Source organism: Saccostrea echinata, unplaced genomic scaffold (assembly GCF_033153115.1).
Source record: "Saccostrea echinata isolate AGI-Se365-2 ecotype Australia unplaced genomic scaffold, CSIRO_AGI_Sech_v1 ptg000025l, whole genome shotgun sequence".
In the NCBI taxonomy this organism is placed as follows: Eukaryota; Metazoa; Mollusca; class Bivalvia; order Ostreida; family Ostreidae; genus Saccostrea; species Saccostrea echinata.
Window position 1 is genome coordinate 12,750,140 of NW_026889774.1, and position 22,363 is coordinate 12,772,502.

The 22,363-nt window shown below is 33.8% G+C and overlaps 1 protein-coding gene across 1 annotated transcript; it reads right to left on the reverse strand.

Moving 5' to 3' along the window:
- Window positions 1-50: 50 nt before the first annotated feature.
- LOC133192030 (valine--tRNA ligase-like) lies at window positions 51-22,315 on the reverse strand. Its single transcript, XM_061327865.1, has 23 exons — window positions 22,175-22,315; window positions 20,393-20,489; window positions 19,561-19,780; window positions 19,180-19,344; window positions 18,778-18,859; window positions 18,541-18,660; window positions 17,407-17,515; window positions 16,778-16,957; window positions 16,342-16,570; window positions 15,906-15,987; window positions 15,259-15,335; window positions 14,818-14,890; window positions 14,571-14,676; window positions 14,354-14,424; window positions 13,532-13,657; window positions 13,311-13,415; window positions 12,867-13,014; window positions 11,544-11,821; window positions 10,787-10,987; window positions 10,423-10,534; window positions 6,221-6,387; window positions 472-612; window positions 51-182 (listed from the first exon to the last, which is right to left on the reverse strand). The coding sequence occupies exons 1-23, from the start codon at window positions 22,307-22,309 to the stop codon at window positions 99-101; spliced, it is 3,108 nt and encodes a 1,035-aa protein (XP_061183849.1). The 5' UTR covers window positions 22,310-22,315; the 3' UTR covers window positions 51-98.
- Between the last annotated feature and the right edge of the window lie 48 nt (window positions 22,316-22,363).

The following is a 22,363-nucleotide window of genomic DNA, read 5'->3' on the forward strand; positions in this document are numbered from 1 at the left end:
GATGCCAATCAAACGCCATTTTCCATGAATCAGATTTGGTTTTGTTTCAGAACACACGTGCCTTTTGTTACATTGCCAACCGTCGTCTGACGTCATCTCTAGTCCCGATTTTTATTACGCATGCTCTCCAATTCCTCTATGCTTTCTCTAAGTCGTCCCATCATTTCTTCTGTCTCCAGTATCTATAATTTATTATCAAATATTTATTATAATCAACTACAAATTAGGTTTAAAGCATAACCTAGAAATTGTTGAAGCTGAAATTTGCATTTTGAAGATAAAATTTGTATGTGATATGAAGTTCTATGTTTTGAAGTTTTTCAATCTGTGATATACATGTAGATACATGAATTTTAATTTTTACTTCAGGATGAGATTATGAAAAACAAAACTGTGGATATTAACAGATATTCTTACAACAAACTAACGTAGATATAATTTTATCTGTTGGGTATTTATACTGTGTTTTACCTCTGTCTGAAGTTTCTGTTTTTTTTGTGACGTCATCTTGGACGCTTTTTCTGACGATTTTATCAGTTGATCCATCTTTTTCCCGAGCTTCCCAAGTTTTTGATTTATTTTCTCGATCTCCATGTCGACATCAATCACACCCTGTTATGAAATTTAATAAAATGGTTACAAAAAAATCAGTACCATTTTTATTACAAACATATACGGCGCCGCTGAAGGACCAGATAAAATTTAAAAAAAAAAAACAACTTTACTTTGTCGTACGTACGAGGTACTAAATCATACGTACGAGATACTGAGTCGCACGTACAACAAACTAAGTCGTACGACTTAGTATATCGTACGTACGTCATCGTATCTCGTACGAACGACACGGCAAAAACATTTTTCATTTGGCACTAGCACGCTTCCGTAAACTTAAGGTCCATTATAAGCAACGTGCATGTACAAATAGCTTACTATGTACATTACCAACTGATAATTTTTCAAGATATTCTTGATTTAAAATCAGACAGCCACGTGGTATTCTTAAACAAAAAATCAGCATACATTACCAGGGGTTTTGAACAGATATCAAATGATAAAAATTTTGTTGGTTTTTAAAGAAAAATGGAGTTTTAGCTGGTATTTCCTCAAAATTTGATTTAGAATAGGTGTACAGCAACATCTAACATTCTGAAAGTTGTAAAAGATCTTTCAATTACTGGAACTCTTAAATTACACAAGGAATAAGTTAATTAAGTTCAAAACTACGTCCTTAATCTCACTTATATGATGCATTACCCCCCCCCCCCCAAAAAAAAAAAAAGCTGAATAAAAAAGAAAACAAGGGACCCGAGTAACTGAGCATATAATGAGTTCTTGATATCAACAGTACTACTGAAGCTAACAAATATTTCGGTATGCTCCTGGATCTATTTGTCTTTCAATTAAGGAAATGAAAATAGAAATTTATATAATGAAGTCTCTATATGAGTGAAAAATTCGAACGGGATTTAAAAACACACACCCTCACCAAGCATTTTGCAAAAAAACTGAATTATGGACACCAAATAATGCAGTAACAAAGCTTTAATAGTTCAAACTATTTAGCAAAACTCGATCTGTTTAAAGGAGACGCCTAGTATGTTCCGGGTGTCCGATATTCAGGTGTACTCAAACCTTTGCATTTACTTAACCAATATTTTGGCAATCAGTCTCTTTTGGGGGACCGATCTTTTGATTTATTAATAAAGACATTCAACAGATTCCGTGATAGAAAAATCATGAAGTTTATTCAACCTGGTCGACTTTCCAAACAGATCGATTGTATCAATTGATTTAAAAAGACAAACTTTTTTTGGTTCCTTGCTGTTATCGCACTAACTGAAATGGTTTTCGGTAGATAAGATGTTGAATTGACAAAAAATATTAAAAGCTATTTGAATAGAAAGAGACTCGCTAATATTAGGTCCTACAGGACACTCACCATGAAAACGACGCAATCAAAAGAATTCTATCTGCTTAATATGGACGACTTTTGAACTAAATTTTGTTGTAGAAATTTTGAATGTGATATGCTATCATTACCCGTTGAGAAATAATTGATATGAATAAGATTGTATACTAAAAGTGAGCCAAAGTATTCAAAACACAATCCTCAGAGTTTATTTAAATTCTTAGTCATCTTTCTCTTTCTGGACTAAAATTGCACTTGAAGCTGCCAGTGGTGAACAAATGAGACACAAGGCGGCTATGGTCGACTCTCTGCGTTGCCATCTTTACATGTATCAAGTCATGTTTGGTCAACTAGATGTGCTCAAGTGCCTGGTGATATATCAATACTCATAATGTCACCAGAAACACCCAACAACTCATGTTTGGAGCGGGGAGTTTGTCTTTAGTCTGAAGATCTTCTATTTCAAAGATTTTTTTTTCAAAAGAGAAAGGAGTTATTCAAGTAGTATTCTCTGTGACATAATTCAAAGACCCCCCTGTCTCTGCAAGTTGTCCTTGATAGTTTAAAATAAGTTTTTCTTGCATTAAATTGATTAGAAGACATTAAAATATATCAAACAATTGTTTGACAGTCTCCACAATGGCCCTTCTAAAAAATAGGCCGCAGATATATTTTATAAGCAGCGAATAAGTAGAATAACGAAGAACTTAATGCTTGAATCATTTAGGAAAGAGGGAGAGCATGTATTAATTTGGAAAATACATAAGTCGAAAATTATTGCAGAGCATCAGTTCTTCCTTGAATAGTTCACAAGAAAGAGATAAAACGTAAAAAGTACCCATTATCACGACATGGGAGTCTGCAAATTCTGTCTTTAATCAAAAAGATTTCTTCTTCTGAGGTTCCATAAAACACAAGAACTGACTTCAAAAGACTTGGGTGAGTCAGTCTGGTCACTTAAAGACACAAGCCAAATGCCTGTGAAATAGGATATCATTCCTAAGAGCTCAGTACAACAGTCATTCCACATGTGTGCTTTGGTTGCTGCAATATTACTAATGCGGGTTATCGGCACGGTAAGAAAACTAAATATAACTAGAGATTAGGCCATTTGTTCAGTGGTTCCTGCATTGATTGCCCTTGTCAACTCGAGCTCGATGACAGAGCGACACTGGAATGTTGTTGGCCCTCGATCAACGACACCGCCCTTGAACGCCGACTACTTTCATCTGATGTTAACATGGTCTATGATAAAAAGCGGAGTTTAAAAGGGCTAAAGAACAAGCGAACTGACAAAAATAGATCAGATTTGTTTGAAGGAATTAGAAAATAAATCCTAGAAGATTCATTTTTTGTTAAAGTGAATTAAGAAAGTGACAATGAAGCCGTGTACCGTTTCTATACATAGTTTCTACATGAATAAAAGCTATTATATAACACGATCAGGTATTGTCTGATAATGTTAAAAAATGCATCTAAAAATCACATTTTTAAATGCATTTTTTAACAAAAGACACAGACACCTTTGTACAATGCTAAGTTTTAATACAGAAATATTTTTTAACTTTTGCAACAAATCCCTCAAATCCAATACGAAATTGTGTGCTGTACATAACGATTTTAATCCTGTGGAAATTTAAAACATGCCACTTCACAAGTGTGAAACAGAATGAAGATTTCCAATAAGATAAGACCTCGTGAAAATCTTTCTCCAGTTTTTATATCACATAATAACTTGCTATCATGGAGTTTTGTGTTTTTATATCACATAATAACTTGCTATCATGGAGTTTTGTCTATTTGCACAGACTGCCAATAAATACAAAAAAAGAGTACCAAAGAAAATTGCTCACCCCCTGGCCTAAATGACGACATCAATCAATCTTCAGCAAGAGGCGCTATTTGAAATTAGGCCCAAGATTCATTAACTGTCTACGTAGTATTTAAATAAAGACCGTCAACCCCCCTTTTCTCACTGTTGAGTAATAGTGTTGCCCCCTTAAGCTGACATTATTAGTAAATGATTGAAAGGTTAAAAAGCATGATTCCATTTAGAGAAATAATTGCCACGATCTGCCGACATATTTGTATGTTATACCTGGACTTTTGACTCCTCAGGTAACATAAGCTATAACGGTGTAGGAGATAGGAGAGTGACAAAGCATTTTATAGTATAATTCTTTTCCTAAAACGAAGAATACCTGGCACATTGTATTGAGGTATTTCAAGGATACCTTGCTCTTGATCAGTCCCTTTCTGCCAAATGTCGAAGAAGACTATAATAGCTTTGTAAGCCCTGACAGTTTTTTTTCCATACCTTATGTAGACCTTGCATATAATGAGCTGATTTTTGGTGTGTGAATCAAGTCTTCTTTGATGAGTTGCAAGTCAAGTTTACATTTTGCTTTGATGAATAACAGAATAACTGTCCTTGTGTTTAGAAAATCTAAGTTTATTTATAGGCTTATAGAGGCTTCTATACCATATATTGGTTGTTCCTGTTCAAGTTCGCATTTCCTTAAGGCCACTTGCTACAAACATTTTTTTTTAAATCATAGATACTAGGTAAAAGTTTATACAAGTAAAATGAATGGTTAATTGTGCAGATTAATTTTTATTCAACATTTCTCAGTAGTGCCCTATAAAGTATAAAGTGATAAACATTTGCATTGATTTAAAAGGGGAATAGTAAAAAGTAAGAATTTTGAACATTGTAAAAAATTTACAATTTCCTAATATTTTAGGAATTTAATATTTGCATCATTTACAACCAAAATACATTGAATACACACAAACACACACATGCACGCCCTCACACACATTTTTGAATATTTTTGAATTGTTGCAAAAAAATCCCTTTACAGTACAAGATTGTGGACAATACATAACATTTTTAATCCTGTGGAATTTCAAAAATGTGCTACTTTGCAAGAAATCTCTTTAACAGTTGAACTAGAATGAAGATTTCTAATTTTGACTTTAAGATAAGACCTGGTGTAAACCTTTCTCTGATTCTCATATCTCATAATGACTTGCTATGATTGAGGTTTGTGTATTTGCACAGACTGCACTATTGACCAAATAAACACAACTTAATATATGTATTTTTTGCTTTTATATATGTCCATTAATAAGGGGATCTAGACAGCACATACCAGTATTGTATGTGCAATACTCTCAGAATGCATTTTATGTCATCCCAGATGATGAGACAATGGTAATTTTCTGAAAATTTAACTTTTTTTTTCAAAATTTTAAAATAATAGTTCCTTATCATGCTATCAACTGTAATATTGCACTCTTGAGGGTCAGTTCAGGGTGACTTAAGCTGTTACATGTACTTGCAATAGCAACAATAGCGAAATTTCTAGTTAGTTTTCTTTTAAAGGATGCTTAAATTCAAGAATGACCTTTTAATCTTTACATACTTCATGAATTCAAATGATTGTGCTGTTACTATTTTCCATCAAGATAGGGCACTTTCAAATGATGAATAAAAACCATGGGCTAAAATGTCTACTAGAGATTTTGAAGAGACATAACTGTTTTATGTCCCTTTATAAACAAGAGAGATCAATAGCACTAGACTGATAAAAAACAAGTTTATTGTCTAGTTTGTTTGAAGTTCACAGAAATGAATTTTCTTAACATATAATGGCACTAGAGTAAAGGTAATCCATATAGACAATAAAACTCTCTATGCAACATACTTTCAAAATGACATAAACTGTAGCATTATATTCAAACTCAAATGAAAACAGATGTACTAAATTCTTTGGAGAAAATGTTGGAGAATTTAGTTTCATGAAGAATAAAAATACTATGTATCAATATCAAGAGGCCCATAAGCCACAATGCTAACCAGAGTAATTTTTCTCTCTGCACATAGATGAAACCAGTAATGGTAGCCACAAAATGCAACAAATTTAATTTATGGGATATTATCCGATGTTAGAGAAAGTTCTCCTGTAACAACCTGAGGACTTTATCTTAAAAGTAGGTCATTATTTGTTAAAAACTTGATTTTATTTCAAAATATCAACTCTCTACCTACTGGGCTACCTTTGTATTGTGAGATAAAATGCAAGGACTTGGTCAAGGAAATTTCCAGGCTAAATGCTGATTTAGAAAAGTATTCAAGGTCATAGGAAATGGCAAGGTCAAACACAGCTATATAGCAAAAAATTTTGAATAGTTTTTTCTGACCATAATAGTAACTGGGGCTTAGGACAGAAAATCAAAAAGATGTAGGAAAATCATGGCCAACCCCAAATCTGTACAATATAGGGCATAATAAAAAATAACATTTACCTTTAAAATGATACCAATCTCTGTTTTATTGTCCAGGTGATAAACAGTGCATTCTACCGGAATTTCCTCTGTGATAACCTCTACAGATTTACATCGTGTCATTATCTGTAAAGCTTCAAGCACATTGGGTGTGTGTAGATGGCTCTCTTGAGGCACTCTGACATAAACTGAAATGGAAATATTTTTTCAATTAAGCAAATGTAGGCTTACTGATTTCCACAATACTTGTTTTATGTTTGAATTTTACATCAATGATCCCAATCATTGCACAAAAAAAGGGTTCCTTCAGCAAATTGAATACAGGTAATTTGAAATACATTAATTAAGTTTACAGATTCCATTACAATTACTTAAATTAATTGCTAGTTCAAGAATAAAATGTTAAAGACTCCTTTGGGACATTGGAATTAACAAGTATACTTTAGTCAGTAATGTAACCTATATTCTCCCATTATCAACTGTGTTTCATTACACCCGTACAGTTGTTCTTTTTTGTGTTCATAATGTGTTATGAAACACCTGGGACAATTCTAATTGGCTGCTTATACCTACAATGATTCTAATTGGCTGCTTTTTCCAGGGTCTACTCTCTAAGTTCATGCCTATGATGGCATAAAATGCAGGTTACAGAGTATGTTTGTATCTATATGATTAATTTATTCTTTGAACTTTTTCCTTGTATACCAGTAAATACTAACAGAATAGGCAATTTTTTCAGCACAATGTTTAATTCACCAAAACACAAATCCATGTTTGTATAATGGGAGAAACAGGTGACAAAACCAGTGCTTATTAGAAACCGGTTTTCTCAAAGTTCCCTTTTTTTAATTCAGCAAGCCTTGTGTCTCTTGAAAATTAAAAAATTTAAAGAACTCAAGTTTGAGACAAACATGTTACTAACTCACACTGGATATGGAACCTATATTTCTGTAACCTAGCTGCTCTTAAATAAGTAGGGTGATAGACGATACAGATTAGGGTTTGTCTCAAAATTGACTTCCAAGCAATCAATATAACAGAGTATTCAGCCTGGAAGCAAAGAATTACTGAAATCTGTTGAAGTAATACATCATGAAAACATTATTTGTTTGCTTTGCTGTGACAAAAAAGAACACAAATCACTGTTTTATATGGCAGAATCTTTTTCCCCTTCAAGCTGACCATTTTATTAGAACCCCACATGACCTTTTTGTAGTTATGTGAGAACTCATACAGTTTTCAATTTAAAATTTTTAAAATCATATACAGAAGTACATGTACTTTAATTCTTTAAAAACTGTAAGTGGAAGACATCTATAGAATTTGAGGTCATACCACTTTGTCGATTGTTTTCATGGTATGAATAGGCCAATGAATTCATATCCTCCAATAAATGTTAAAATTTCATACCACAGTAAAATGGTTCTCCATTAACCAAGAAATCAAATCCCCTCAAACCAGTAATTTTTCCTCAAACCACGAAAATATGACCCCTCAAAATAAGTGAATTTACAGTAACTATTGTCACTATTGTTGTGACAGAATAACTCAGTTTTCAGCATAACATTTTAAATTTTTCTAATCAGAGGAAGACATCTACTGATTTTGGGGTCATATCACTTTGTTTCTCTGCATATATGTACGAGGGGTTATCAAAAAGTTTGTGGACTAGCGCCATGAAATTGAAAGCGCTTTAGGTACATCAATGAATTTAGGACATTTAGTTAGCATCATCTTTTCTATCTATGGAATAAACCATAAATCAAAAGTTTTATTTTTCAATACATTGTTAATATTTTTGTAAGCAATAGTATGTTCAGGCGGCGCAACCTCAAATATGACGTTTTTTTCTACCTGAGTGTAACTGAGAAAACTCTTTTGATATGAGCATTTGACATCAAAAAATCTCGTTATTTCAGGCATGTAGTATAACACAATTGTTCTGTATAATTTGCAATTTTTACCCCATTCTGTAAGTTCTATGAAATTTTATCGTAAATTTTATACGTCCAAACAATTAAGGGCTTGAAAATGACATCAAAAAAAGGGGGGGGGGGTCTTTTTCCAATGTTTTATAAAGTTTCGCACCTGGAAAAACTGGTATACAGTCTGGTACCATGTCAGAGAGATGAACGATGCACAGTTAGTGTTGATATGTAGTCAGGGTGTCAAAAGTCAGTCAAGTCTAAAAGTGACGTTGATCATATGGGGTAGAAATTGAACTCCAACAAGCTAAGTATACTGGCATAATCAAGTGAAGATCTTTCCCTATGTATAGATCCATTTTCAAAACAAGAGGCCCAGGGGCCACATCACTCACCTGAGTACTCTGGCTAGGAAAAAGCAGAACTCCGTTCAGTCTTGAATAGTTTAAATATAAAAGTGGTTGGGGGGTGATTTGAACTAACTTGAATCTATACTTCATAGGGATGCTTTTGAATTAATATGACAAATAATGGCTTTGCTGTTCTTAAGAAGAAAATATTTATTGATATATCCTTTGAATTCCTTTGTATAACTATGATCCCCTGTTATGACCCCTCTATTCTCCTGGAGGTCATGATTTGAACAAATTTTTAATATACATTACCTGAAGATGCTTCCATTTAAATATGATCAATCATGGCTTTGCTGTTCTTGAGAAGAAGATTTTTGAAGATTTTTCCTATGTATTCCTATGTAAATCTTTGATCGCCCATTGTGGCCACACCCTACCCCTCGGGGTCATGATTTAACAAACTTGAATTTAAACTACCTGAGGATGCTTCCATATAGATATGACCAATCATGGCTTTGCTGAGAAGAAGATTTTTAAAGATTTTTCCTATATAATCCTTCATAAAACTTTGATCGCCCATTGTGGCCCCACCCTAACCCAGGGGGTCATAATTTGAACAAATTTGAATCTATACTAGTTGAGGATGCTTCCATATAAATATGACTAATCATGGCTTTGCTGTTCTTGAGAAGATTTTTAAAGATTTTTCCCATATATTCCTTTGTAAAACTTTGATCGCCCATTGTGGCGCCACCCTAACCCTGGGGGTCAAGATTTGAACAAACCTGAATCTACACTACCTCAGGATGCTTCCATATAAGTTTCACATTTTCAAGCACAGTGGTTCCTGAGAAGAAGATTTTTAAACGATGGCATTAATTTTTCACAAATTCATAATTATCTCCACTTGGTAAAAGGTGTGGCCCTTCATTTGAACAAACTTGAATCCCCTTTACCCAAGGATACTTTGTGGCAAGTTTGGTTGAAATTGGCCAAGTGGTTCTTGAGAAGGAGATGAAAATGTGAAAAGTTTAAAACAACAACAGCAGACAACAGACAAATTTCGATCTGAAAAGCTTCAGCTCAGGTGAGCTAATTTTTATGCATTGAAAGCAGCTGTTCATGACATTGTAAAGTCATATAAACAAGAACGGCTCAAGTCCTTACTTAACTCCAGGTAATCTCATCAAGATACATGTAAGTGTATGAGGTAGAGAGAGCAGACATTGAGGTTGTCGGAAACAGCTCTTAGTGGGGCACTCTCTGAATGTTTTAGTTTTCAATTCTCTTACAGAAAATTAGCTGCTGATTTCCCAGCATTTGTTATCCAAATCATTTTTTATAGGCTTACGAAAATAAATAATTTTTTATTTTTTACCAGTTGACTTTAATCAAATAACCTGCAAACTTGCTTGGGCCCAATAGCTTTGCAAGTTTGTTTAACTATATAATTCATGTATTATGCTAGTCTATACCTGGAACATTTTTATCTTTAAACTTAAGAATCATGATTGTAAACTCATTTCATGATATAATTCCCATTTCAAATTGATTACAGAGTCCTGTGATTAAAACATTCTTTTAGACTAAGAGTGCTACATGTAAACATCACTGTACATGCCTTTCTACATTTGAAATTGTTTTCCTTGAATAATTCAAGTGCAAAGATGCCATAAAAAATTGTGTGAAGGGAAGGGGTGCTAACATTTAAAAACAAAACAAAACACTAAATCGCAAAAGAAATACAAATAAAAATTAATTGGGGGGGGGGGGAGGGGAGGGGGGGGGGGGGTATGGGGTATTTTAAAGAGTAAATCACAAAAGAAATACAAATAAAAAATTAATCATTGTGGGGGGGGGGGGGGGGGGGGGAGAGAGGTTAGTTTTGTTTAGCTATCCAATGGTTATTTTGAAACTGACCAGCTGGACACAAACAAACACTGACCTTTCAGCTGTTTGCTCTTGATACTATATCTGGTGGCCACAGAGAGAACATGTGTCGCTATAGCTCTAACTCTCTCTACCAGGCTTTCCAACTCTGTATCTCGGTATGGAACCTAAATGGAATACCGGGGTATTGACACAATATTGGCAATTTGGCATTTAGTGAAACCTATTCTTGATTTTCCATCCTTTATTTAACCATCTTTGATTTTGTATTTCAGTGGTCAGACAAAACCAATCTGTTTTAATTTTAATAAACACTTAATGTTGTATTCATAATAATATTAAAATCATTGCTATTGACCAATCAAAATACTTTAATGGCCTATAAATAATACCGAATATATTTTCTAACTAAATCTTACATCAGCAGGATCTGGGTACTTGGCCACACATACACTGACTGCCTTGTCTACAATGGGCAGTCTCTGGTAGAGCTCCTCAGATAAGTATGGCATGAAGGGACTCAACCCTCGTATAAACACATCAACACACACACACAGGATCTGTTTAGTGGCTTCCTTCCTATTAGAATTTTCACCATTCAAAATGGACTTGGAATATTCCTAAAAGTCAGAGAGTAGAATTTATTCTCAAATTTTCATGAAATTGGATATAACTTAAGACACATGTGCATTAGATGCATGCTGCTAGCAGCTAGCTTAAAACACATAAAATATCCAACTAAAAGAAGACATAGCATTCATGGATATAGTATGCTTTCAGTTGATAATAAAAGTAGTTTTTGCATATTTTTCAGTTTTTGTTAAGGTGAAAGAAATAAGTATGTATTAACTAGGTGACTGCTTTCTATGTACCTATTCCAGGACTTGTGGGCTGTTCAGTAAGACCAAGGGAGATTGTCCCACATTTTGACCATTTTCAACTTTGTAAAATTAAGTTAAGAATACCCACTGTCATAACCAGATAAAAGACCCTGTCCCTTTTACAACCAAATGGAGTTACTGTGTATTAGCAACATTTTGTCCACTGTGAGTTCCATATCAAGATATGGCCAATTCTGTGGTCTGGTAAAAAGCTCATTTCAAACAATGCCAATCTTATTTCAAATATTAAACCATTTGCATTCCACTTAAAGCAACACTGAAACACTATACATACCAGATACACATCACAGAAATCAGACAGCCAGAAATTCTGTAATGCCTTAGTGCAGAACTGTAAGTCATAGGACTGAAATCCTTCATGACAGATTTCCACCATGTTAGACAGACGGCTCAGTATCCATTGGTCCATAAGATCACCAGACTGTCCTATAGGTGTGTTATATTGTACGGCAGAGTCTGCGTAGCTTGTGACAAATTTAAAGCTATTCCAGATTTTGTTACAGAATCGTGTTCTGGCCTGGACATGATCAACATTCATTGGAATCTCATCATCTATAATTACAGAATCACTAACAAAGTTACTGCATTATTTGTATGTATGAACAAATGATCACAAAGCAACAAATACTTATATAAAACTACAATTAACATAACACAGGACTGATACTGCTTGTAGGGAAACAATGAAAACATGGTACAGTTCAAATACTGCATAGACAAAACATCAATAAATGCATCCTATCATCAAGTTTGCAGAGTCTATCACTTGTGATTAAAATTTTATTTCTACAGTAAGGCTATTATGACGTCATTTTTAAATCACGTCAGCTTATGCAGAGCAGATCCATATTTGACATAATTGTCTGTACATATTTCAGTGATTAACGTAATTTTCCTTTTTTTTCACTAAAAAATAGCATACGTACCTATGTTTGGCCACCGACATGTGGCATGTGACTTAATTTTGCCATTACGCATGCGTCAAAATTTAATTCAAATTAGCTTCGCTTAGCTTCACACATAGCTAATGCAAAGTAATTTAATGAGCAGTAAATTAATTCAAATTAAACCAACTCGCATTAAATTCCCCGTGTGAATGCGGTTCAAATTTAATTCGCAGTAACTTACGTTTTATTCAAATTAAACTCTCCGTGTAAACAGGGCATTAAATGTGCTAATCTATGACTGTTCTAATAAGTTGAAGAAGACTGTGCTAAATTTTGAGTGTGCTAATTTATTGCTAAATTTTGAGTGTGCTAATTTATTCATGTTTACAGTCCTGTATTTCTCCTGGGTCACCATAGTGTAAGACAGACGCAGCATCAAATACAGGCACGAGACAAAAACAATCAAAAGAACACCTTCCGGAAGTTTGGTTTGTTAATCACTCATGATAACTATCATGCCTAAATAGTCACTCTATCATTATATCTTTTTCAGATGCAGCCCTCAAATCTTGAACATTCATCCTGGTAGATTTAGCTAGAATGCACCTAATTTACACTAGTTTTGATTCCATAAACATCATTGCATACATACAAAATGTATCTACATATATATCAAATTATCACTTGATACAATGTCTGTAAAGACAAACCTTTGAAATCATAAGAACACAGCATATATCTGAGAGCATCTGTCCCACAGGCAGGGATTCCATTGGGGAAGTCTCTTCTCTGGCCCTCTTTGGCTGTCTGTACCTCCTGGGGGGACAAGTTACCATCTTCTACCTTCTTATGCAACTCCTAAAATGTTTGAGGCTGGCATTATAAAAATATAGTTTTAATGATATAGAACTGGAACATGCTCGATTTCTGAATTATTTGATTACAATTAACAAATTTCAATCAACAACTCTATGTGTCAGAGAGAGACAGAGAATTATACAATAAAATCCCAACAAATAAAAGTCACTTTCTAAGCAATCTTTTTATGTCAGTCTAAAAAAAAACTATCTGTTTTTATATATTGAGACTGAATCTGTGGTACATGAATAGAGAGCACTCTGTTGTGCACTCTAAATAAAATTACATGAACTTACCTCAAGTGTAATACCAGAAATAACATCTATTGGATCAATGACATTACCAAGGGATTTACTCATTTTCCGACCATGAGCATCTCTCAACAGTCCATGGAGTAATATCTGTAAAAAGAGAAACAAATTTTCTTTGGATACAACACAATACAACATTTCAGTGATAAACAATATAAAAAAAAAATAACCTCTTATAATTAAGTGATATATTGATATGAACAGACCGTGGGAAAAGGCAGCTGATTGGTCAATTTTAGCCCCAGCATCACCATCCTGGCAACCCAGAAAAACAGAATGTCACTTCCTGTTTCCATGAGACTTATGGGATAGTATTTCTCCAAATCCTTCGTCTGTATATTAAAAAACATTCACTTCAAACTGAGTATATCAATTTAATTATTAACAAACTTCAAAATTATTTCAGCTACAAATTGTATGTGTGTTGGAATTTATGTCCAGTACACATTATATTTAATAGTTCATAGAAATCTTCAAACATGAGTGCTACCTGTGGATGCAGTACATGGATATATACAAGTGAGGTACATGGTATACAATGTACATGTATATGTGATAGTTCTTTCTATATATAATGAGTAAATACAATCAAACCTCACTATTTCAAACTTGATGGGACAGAGAAAAAACTTAGAGATATTCAAGGATTTGAGATATTGAGTGATACATCAAGGAAAAGTGATTGGGACTTCCAAACTTCGACATATCCATGGTATTTGAATTACTGAAGTTCTAGATATCACAGTTCAACTGTAACATCATGCAATAATTTACAATACAAAGAATTCAGGGCCCATTTTACAAAAGAACTTAAGACTAAGACCAAAACTTTCACTTGTTTTTAAAACTTGCAAAATTAATTATTATGTTATTGAAAATTATTTTCAAAATTGTATATTTTAGTCTTAGTCGTAAGTTTTTTTGTAAAATAGACTTCTGGTTATGAAAAAAAATATCAGCCATATTAACATTTATTTATCTTATCAGCCATATTAACATTTTTTTTATCTTGAAGTGACAAAGCAAACCTGATTTGGCCATCCGAGTGGTGAAAATGGAAACAAGGCAGAGGAAAACCATGTATCCAAGACGTCTTCATCTAGTAAAAAAAACGAAATTATTCTGTACATGTAAACATCACAAGAAAATCACACATGATTCAAGTAATTACTTCTGTTCGAAACATACTTTTGCAACCTGTGTGCAGGGAAAAGGAATTCCATAAATTTAAATGTCTACTTGTACCTTGGTTCATCACTATATTCTCCTCCCTAGTATTCAGTGTTTGTGCTGCTTTTGTCAATGCTTCTTGAGGTGTTTTAGCTACCACCCATATACTGCTCTCACAACCCTAAAGTGTTTAAACATGACACCTGTTAAATATTCATTAATTGACTTAAGAAATAATTTTCATATTTCTTTGCAATTCCAAATTTTTCAAAAAAACAGATGAGGTTTACGGAAAGTCAAATAGCTAGGATTGATTTCTAACCTCATTTTTATTGTACGCTTGATAGGCTGGTATTCTGTGTCCCCACCATAGCTGTCTAGAAATACACCACTCTCTACAATCAAAAGTTCTCTGGTTACTGTACATATGTATATTTGTATAGTGAACCTGGTCCACAAATCTTATTTTGTACTAAAAGGATTTTTTTTTAGCCAAGGTTATTGCTTTCAAATTTAACAAGAATTTCAAAGTGTATTTTCAAATCTAACAAAACAATCTGAAGGTGAAAATATTATGGATAAATTTATTCAAATTTTAATGACTTACAAGGGGTGAAAGTGTATTGAAGGAAAACAACAGCAAACAAAAACGAATTTATTTAGAAACAGAAAAAGTGCAAACACCTGGTCACCAAATATACCAAGGGTAGTACAGTAATTTTATCTGTTACTGAGTTTCACAGTCACCTTGAAAACCACTTACTGTGAATCCTTGAGCCAATTAAACCAAACTTTTCCATGATATTCTGGAACAAAACTAAGCTTCTTAGATTTCACCACCTGTAATAAAAATATCAATGAAATTTCAGCATTTACATAAAAATCAAAATACACATGCACTTACATTGATAGCCATGTGAAAACTGTACCAGATACTTACTTTGATAACCATACGAAATCTGTACCAGATACTTACATTGATATCCATGTGAAATCTGCATTAGATACTTACATTTGATAGCCATTTGAAATCTGTACCAGATACTTACATTGATAGCCATGTGAAATCTGTACCAGATACTTACATTGATAGCCATTTGAAATCTGTACCAGATACTTACATTGATAGCCATGTGAAATCTGTACCAGATACTTACATTGATAGCCATTTGAAATCTGTACCAGATACTTACATTGATAGCCATGTGAAATCTGTATGAGATACTTACATTTGATAGCCATGTGAAATCTGTATTAGATACTTACATTGATAGCCATGTGAAATCTGTATGAGATACTTACATTGATAGCCATGTGAAATCTGTATGAGATACTTACATTGATAGCCATGTGAAATCTGTACCAAATACTTACATTGATAGCCATATGAAATCTGTACCAGATACTTACATTGATAGCCATGGCAGACATTTCCTCCATGTTGACAAACCACTGTTCCATGGCCAATGGTTCTATCACATCCTTTGAGCGGCTAAATGTACCAAGAAATTATTCATAAATGCCAAATAATTTGTAAACTTATGTTAAGTATATCAAGTCACAAAAGCATAAAGATATTAGTTATTTCAGTAACTACTGCAGAAATAAAATATTGTAATTTAATGAATAATACTGCTGTAGAAAAGCCAGAATTGTATCTTCGATGTAAACATACAGATAAAGAATTTCCTTACTATACCCAAAACTCTTCACAAGCATATGTGATTTTGAATGATATACAAATTCATGCTATTATATTCCACCAAAAAGTCTGGGATCACATTGTTTTTACTCTATTTTATTTTTAAAGTAAACCTGTAATAACAATGATTTTTCCTGTACTTACCTACATATAGGTATTGTCATGGCATGACTCTTAGTGCCACGGTATAAGTTCAGTCTCTTTAGATCTTCCACCACTAACTTTCTGGCATCAAATCTTTTCACTCCAGTGTAAATGTCACCCACATTCTCCATGATACCAGATCTACTGATGACCGACATAGAGGGCAGTCCATGTCGCTGTCCAATCTCATGGTCAGTTTTATCATGGGCGGGAGTGATTTTCACAGCACCTATCCAAAGTTATTGGTTTATTTTAATCATGATTTAATTTTTCAAAACAAAAGACCATTGCATCAGTTAAAAAACATTATTCTTATTCCATGATAACAGTTTTTACAGATGATGAAATATAAATGACAGGTGCAGACCGGTCTCATTTTGCTATCAGTGAATAAAATCAAGCTTTTTCTTGGAAGTACTTTCTTGAATAAATTTACCAGTTCCAAATTCCATATCAACAAAATCATCACAAATAATTGGAAGCAGTCGCCCATCAATGGGGTGTTGTACAGAACAGCCATGTAAATGCTGATACCGTGAATCAAGGGGGTGAACAGCAACAGCAGTGTCTCCAAGCATTGTCTCTGGTCGAGTGGTTGACACAACAATTTCTTCATCTACCAAAAAAATCTTACGCTTTTTTTTTATGGAACAAACAGTACATTTGCAGTAATTTGATATTTATATGTCTTGCAAATTTTATGCTGGATTTTCTTTAAAGCACACCAGTAGCTAAAAATCCTGGCATTTATATTTTGTAGAATTTCAAATTCAAAAGAAACCATAAAAATTTTTAATGTGTCCTTCAAATAATCTGGGAAAAGATTCAAAATAAATACTTTTTCATTTGAAATGATCAAGCAAAGTTTTCCTCTTCAAAGTGTATTCAGTAACATCTACTATGTGAAAATCTGGCCACATAGCATAAAAGTTGTTCTATGTTGCATTTTCTCAAATACATAATGGAATTTTATCATTTAAAAAAGAGATTAAGGGATTGAAAATAATATAAACTGTTGTAAAAAGAAAAAGCCTACAAATGTTTGTGAAAGTACGAGTGACCTACTTTTTCCCACCACAGGATATGCAAATGACGTCAAAGTTCCAAATTCCACTTTATCTTGATATCCAGGAATGTTCAGATGTGTTCGCTTTGTGAGGGATACATTTTCTACCTATAAAAATTGTTAAATTAAATCTTCTGTACAGGTTTTCCACCTGATATGTAAAAACTCACCTAAAATAAAATTAAACAGAAAGATTTTTTCTTTGTATTTGAAATCACACAATCAAACTGTTTTAATCAACATCTGATATCACAGAGGTTAAGTGACATTTACATGACCTTCAATATCTAATATTACAGACTGTAGTTTAACTTTTATTGAGTTATCTTGATGTCCGATTTAATACCATGCAACCGACTAGTACTGGTAACTCAGTGTCATATATAACATAGCTTGATTGACTTAACATCATTCAAAGTTTCTTATAAAAGTACTATATATCTTGAAGTTTATGAACTTCTGATCAATTACTTCACTGTACTTGACTATCTTCAATATCACAGACTGTGGTTGGCTAAACTCAATATCTGATATCACAGACTGTGGTTGGCTAAACTCAATATCTGATATCACAGACTGTGGTTGGCTAAACTCAATATCTGATATCACAGACTGTGGCTGACTGAACTCAGTATCTGATATTACAGACTTTGACTATTCTCAAAATCTTATATCACAGACTGTGGTTGGCTAAACTCAATATCACAGACAGTGGTTGACTAAACTCAATATCTGATATCACAGACTGTGGTTGGCTAAACTCAAAATCTTATATCACAGACTGTGGTTGGCTAAACTCAATATCACAGACAGTGGTTGACTAAACTCAATATCTGATATCACAGACAGTGGTTGCCTAAACTCAATATCTGATATCACAGACTGTGGTTGACTATTCTCAACATCTGATGTCAAAGACAATAGTTGACCAACCTCATTTGATATAACATTTCATCAATGGTTGATTTCACAGACTGCAGTTGACTTACATCAATATCTGATTTCACTGACAACAGTTGACTTACATCAATATCTGATATCAAAGACAGCAGTTGATTTATTTCAATATCTGATACTACAAACTGTAGTTGACTTACATCAATATCTGATATCAAAGACAGCAGTTGACTTACTTCAATATCTGATATCACAGATTGTAGTTGACATGACCAGTTAACCATTCTGTTTTTCCTGTAGATCAGTCCATCATCATGGAGGCTAACAAAGGCTTCAGTTACAGCCTTGGATAAATCCTAGGGAATATCAGTTTATGACACAATTATATTTTACAACATATTTTGATTTATTTTAAAGTTTCAATGTGAATAGTAATGATTAAATTAATTAAATGAATTTCTTTAAAAAATTACCTTGTCGAGGGTGAAACAAGCTCTGCTCCAGTCCAAAGAGGATCCTAGTTTCTTCATTTGATCATATATTGTTTCTCCTTTACTATGAATAATGCAAAATTGACACTGCTTCAAGTGTTAAAATATTAATGAATGGATAACACAGTGTAAAATATACATGTATATACTGCAAATTGTAAATAATAGTGAACTACACATTTACCATAACATTAGAGATTAAAATTAGTCCAATAATTTTCTGAATTCAAAATATAAATAATTGATTTATAATCATGTTGACTTTATTGTCCCATTAAGACAGTCCACCGTGATGTTGTGTGCCTGTTTAACTAAATGTACTTCAACAAACTGAAGCCAAAATCTTTTTACACATGAACATGATTTTTTGATGGAGATGCACACCTTTGCTTCCAGTTCCACACCTCTTGGACAAAAGCGTCTCTGCCAATGTTGTGTCTCGTCGTCCTTCTCTCCTTCCATAGTCTCTTCTCCACCACCACCTGGGTGGCAATTCCTGCGTGGTCACAGCCGGGGACCCACAGAGTTTCATAACCTCTCATTCTATGCCTGAAACATACATGCATGTTAAAATCATAAAAGATAAAACACATCTAGAAATTGTTTGCATGTGTGTAGAATTAAAATATAGTTGGAATAAAAGTAAATTTACTTTTGTATTTAATAATTTACAGAAATTTCAGAAAGAATAGGATGAGAAATTGTTCTTTCAAACACCAATACAGAAATGTTTCCCACTCCCAGTCTATATAAAATTACATGTACCATCTAACAAGAGCATCTTGGATAGTATTTGTAATTGCATGTCCAAGATGTAAGGTTCCTGTCACATTTGGGGGAGGAAGACACATTACAAATTTCTCTCGAGAAGTTCCCCTTTCACTCCCATACTCTGGTGTAAAAAATCCTTGGTCCACCCACCAATCATACCAAGCTGCCTCCACAAATTCAGGACTGTAACTTCTGGGTAAGGGACAGGAAACATCTACAAACAACACTCTTCAGTTCAGAACATATAAGAAAATTAACTTTTAATAAGATACATTCATTTATATGCGTGCTCATAGGTAAACATGAAATTATGCATGTATGCATGAAGGTAATTAAACAAAGTGCCTAAGAAGAAATATTTCTCATATCAAATATATCCTCCCTGCATATCAATGCTTTTTTTATCTATTTTATTCAGTTTTAACAATACATCATCGGTCCTGGGTTAAATACTTTCAAATGTAATGCCTTAAAGTACAAATACATTGGAATACTCCCCCTCCACATTTACCATAACACATACTCATATTTAGAGCTTATTTTTTGTGACACCATTATAATATAACATTATTCTGTTAGCACAGAAATAATATTCATGGTAATGGTCTCTGCTCATGATTTTCACATTTAATTACCAGTCTAAATGTACAAGTTTATATCATTTTCTAACTTGTCCAAATTATAGTGAAGGACATTATCAGAATTATTCACTGGACAGGTAATTCTGTTAAGACACATCATTCAAAATTCAAACATAAAACCAATTAAATTTCATACCAGTTGAATTGTGTAGGACTAAGTGAAAGACAAGTGTAACAAAGCATACCCTTTTTGGCTCCAGGTTCTGTTGGCACATCGTATTTTTCTGATTCATATGTAACTGGTCCTTTCTGAGATTTTGCCCTTTTCCTCTCTGTATCCTTCTATAATTATACAACCAAATTAAAAGGCTGTTTGGAACCGTTGAAAGGTAAATAAAGTATCAGGAATAAGAGTTAAATTCATGGTTAAAAAACGAATACCCTATTTAAAACGGGGAAAGCATAAAAAAAAATGATAATACCCGAAGCGAGAGACAAAACGCGGTGCCGTATACATCGAAGGTTTTTACAATGCTTGGATCTTTAACTCTCTGGTTTATATGTCCGAATTTTCTCAACCAGAGAGCTACAGTTCTACGGTGTCGGGTGGTTACGTTCCGATTCCGTGTTCGACCCGCGTGGTTACGACCCAAGTGGTTTCGACCTACTCTAATGTATATCCCTACATGTGAATACCTGAGTACAGGGATATACACTGTGCGGTAAACAAATGGATATTCGGTAGCTGTATATTGTATGGCTTCAGAGATGTACGTGTCAATAGGGACCTATATACTAACGTTAGTATATAGGTCCCTGGTGTCAATAGGTAGTTGTTTCCGTATAATGTGTAGTCAACGTGCAGTGAGAAGGTTTCCTAACATTTTTTTCTACTATCGCGGAGCATGGATGTTGATGAATTTGATTTAGTAATGAATTATATTTGAACAGTTTTCCATAAAAATTAATCAAATACTTCATCAAATGTACCGTGATTACATATGTCTAAACTATTCTCTATTGAGAAGTTGATGGCTCGTTTTAATACTCCCCCTCAACTTCTCTACGAAAGGCCTAATAAAAGCAGTTCAGAAATTGACTAAATGAAGAACCAAAACCGGGTCCCACTTCGATCGGTGTTTTAGGATTGATGCATTATCATAGGCATATTTTGGATGCACAGATGTTGTTTTGTAATGGAAATGCGATTAAAAATGCCGATTCTGCTGACTTAAAAAACATTCATCACGGTAGAACACTTACTTGCGATATCTGTGTCACCGGATTCCTTCATTCATTCAAAACTGCGTTTGACCTCTAAAAAAGTCTAAAACTATTTCTCCGGATAACTATTTTACACTGAAACATTTAATACAATTTATCCGGATAAAAAGTTTTAGACTTTCTTAGAGGTCAACCGGGTTCAAACGCAGTTTTGAATGAATGAAGGAATCCGGTGATACAGATATCGCAAGTAAGTGTTCTACCGTGATGAATGTTTTTTAAGTCAGCAGAATCGGCATTTTTAATCGCATTTCCATTGCAAAACAACATCTGTGCATCCAAAATATGCCTATGATAATGCATCAATCCTAAAACACCGATCGAAGTGGGACCCGGTTTTGGTTCTTCATTTAGTCAATTTCTGAACTGCTTTTATTAGGCCTTTCGTAGAGAAGTTGAGGGGGAGTATTAAAACGAGCCATCAACTTCTCAATAGAGAATAATGTCTAAACATTAATGTAGGTTTCTCCAAATTAAATTACATACGATAATTAACACAAATATACGTGGTCGATATAAAAAAAAAATGTAGACGAAAAAATAAAATGTAAAACTGTTGAAAGTGTTAATTAATTTCGTCGGAAGCAATTAATTGTTAATTAATTGCTTTGGAACGAAACCACTCGGGTCGAACATGGATTCGTGTCGAAACCACGCGGGTCGAACAAGTAGTCGGAACGTAACCACCCGCATTCAGTTCTACAGGTACAATGTGGTTGTGATTGTTATTTGTTCCAACGTACCTTGTTTTTATTGTGAGTTGAACAAAATCTGCATGTTGGGGTGTCATAAAACGAAGTTCGACCGAAAAGAGGTTTGTACAATTTTACTGAAAACTCTCGGTAAAATTTTCTCATGTAACACCAGGACGCTGACATTTTGACTAACTTTTTCTCCTCCTAATGAAAAGAGTTATCGAATCGCCTGTGCGT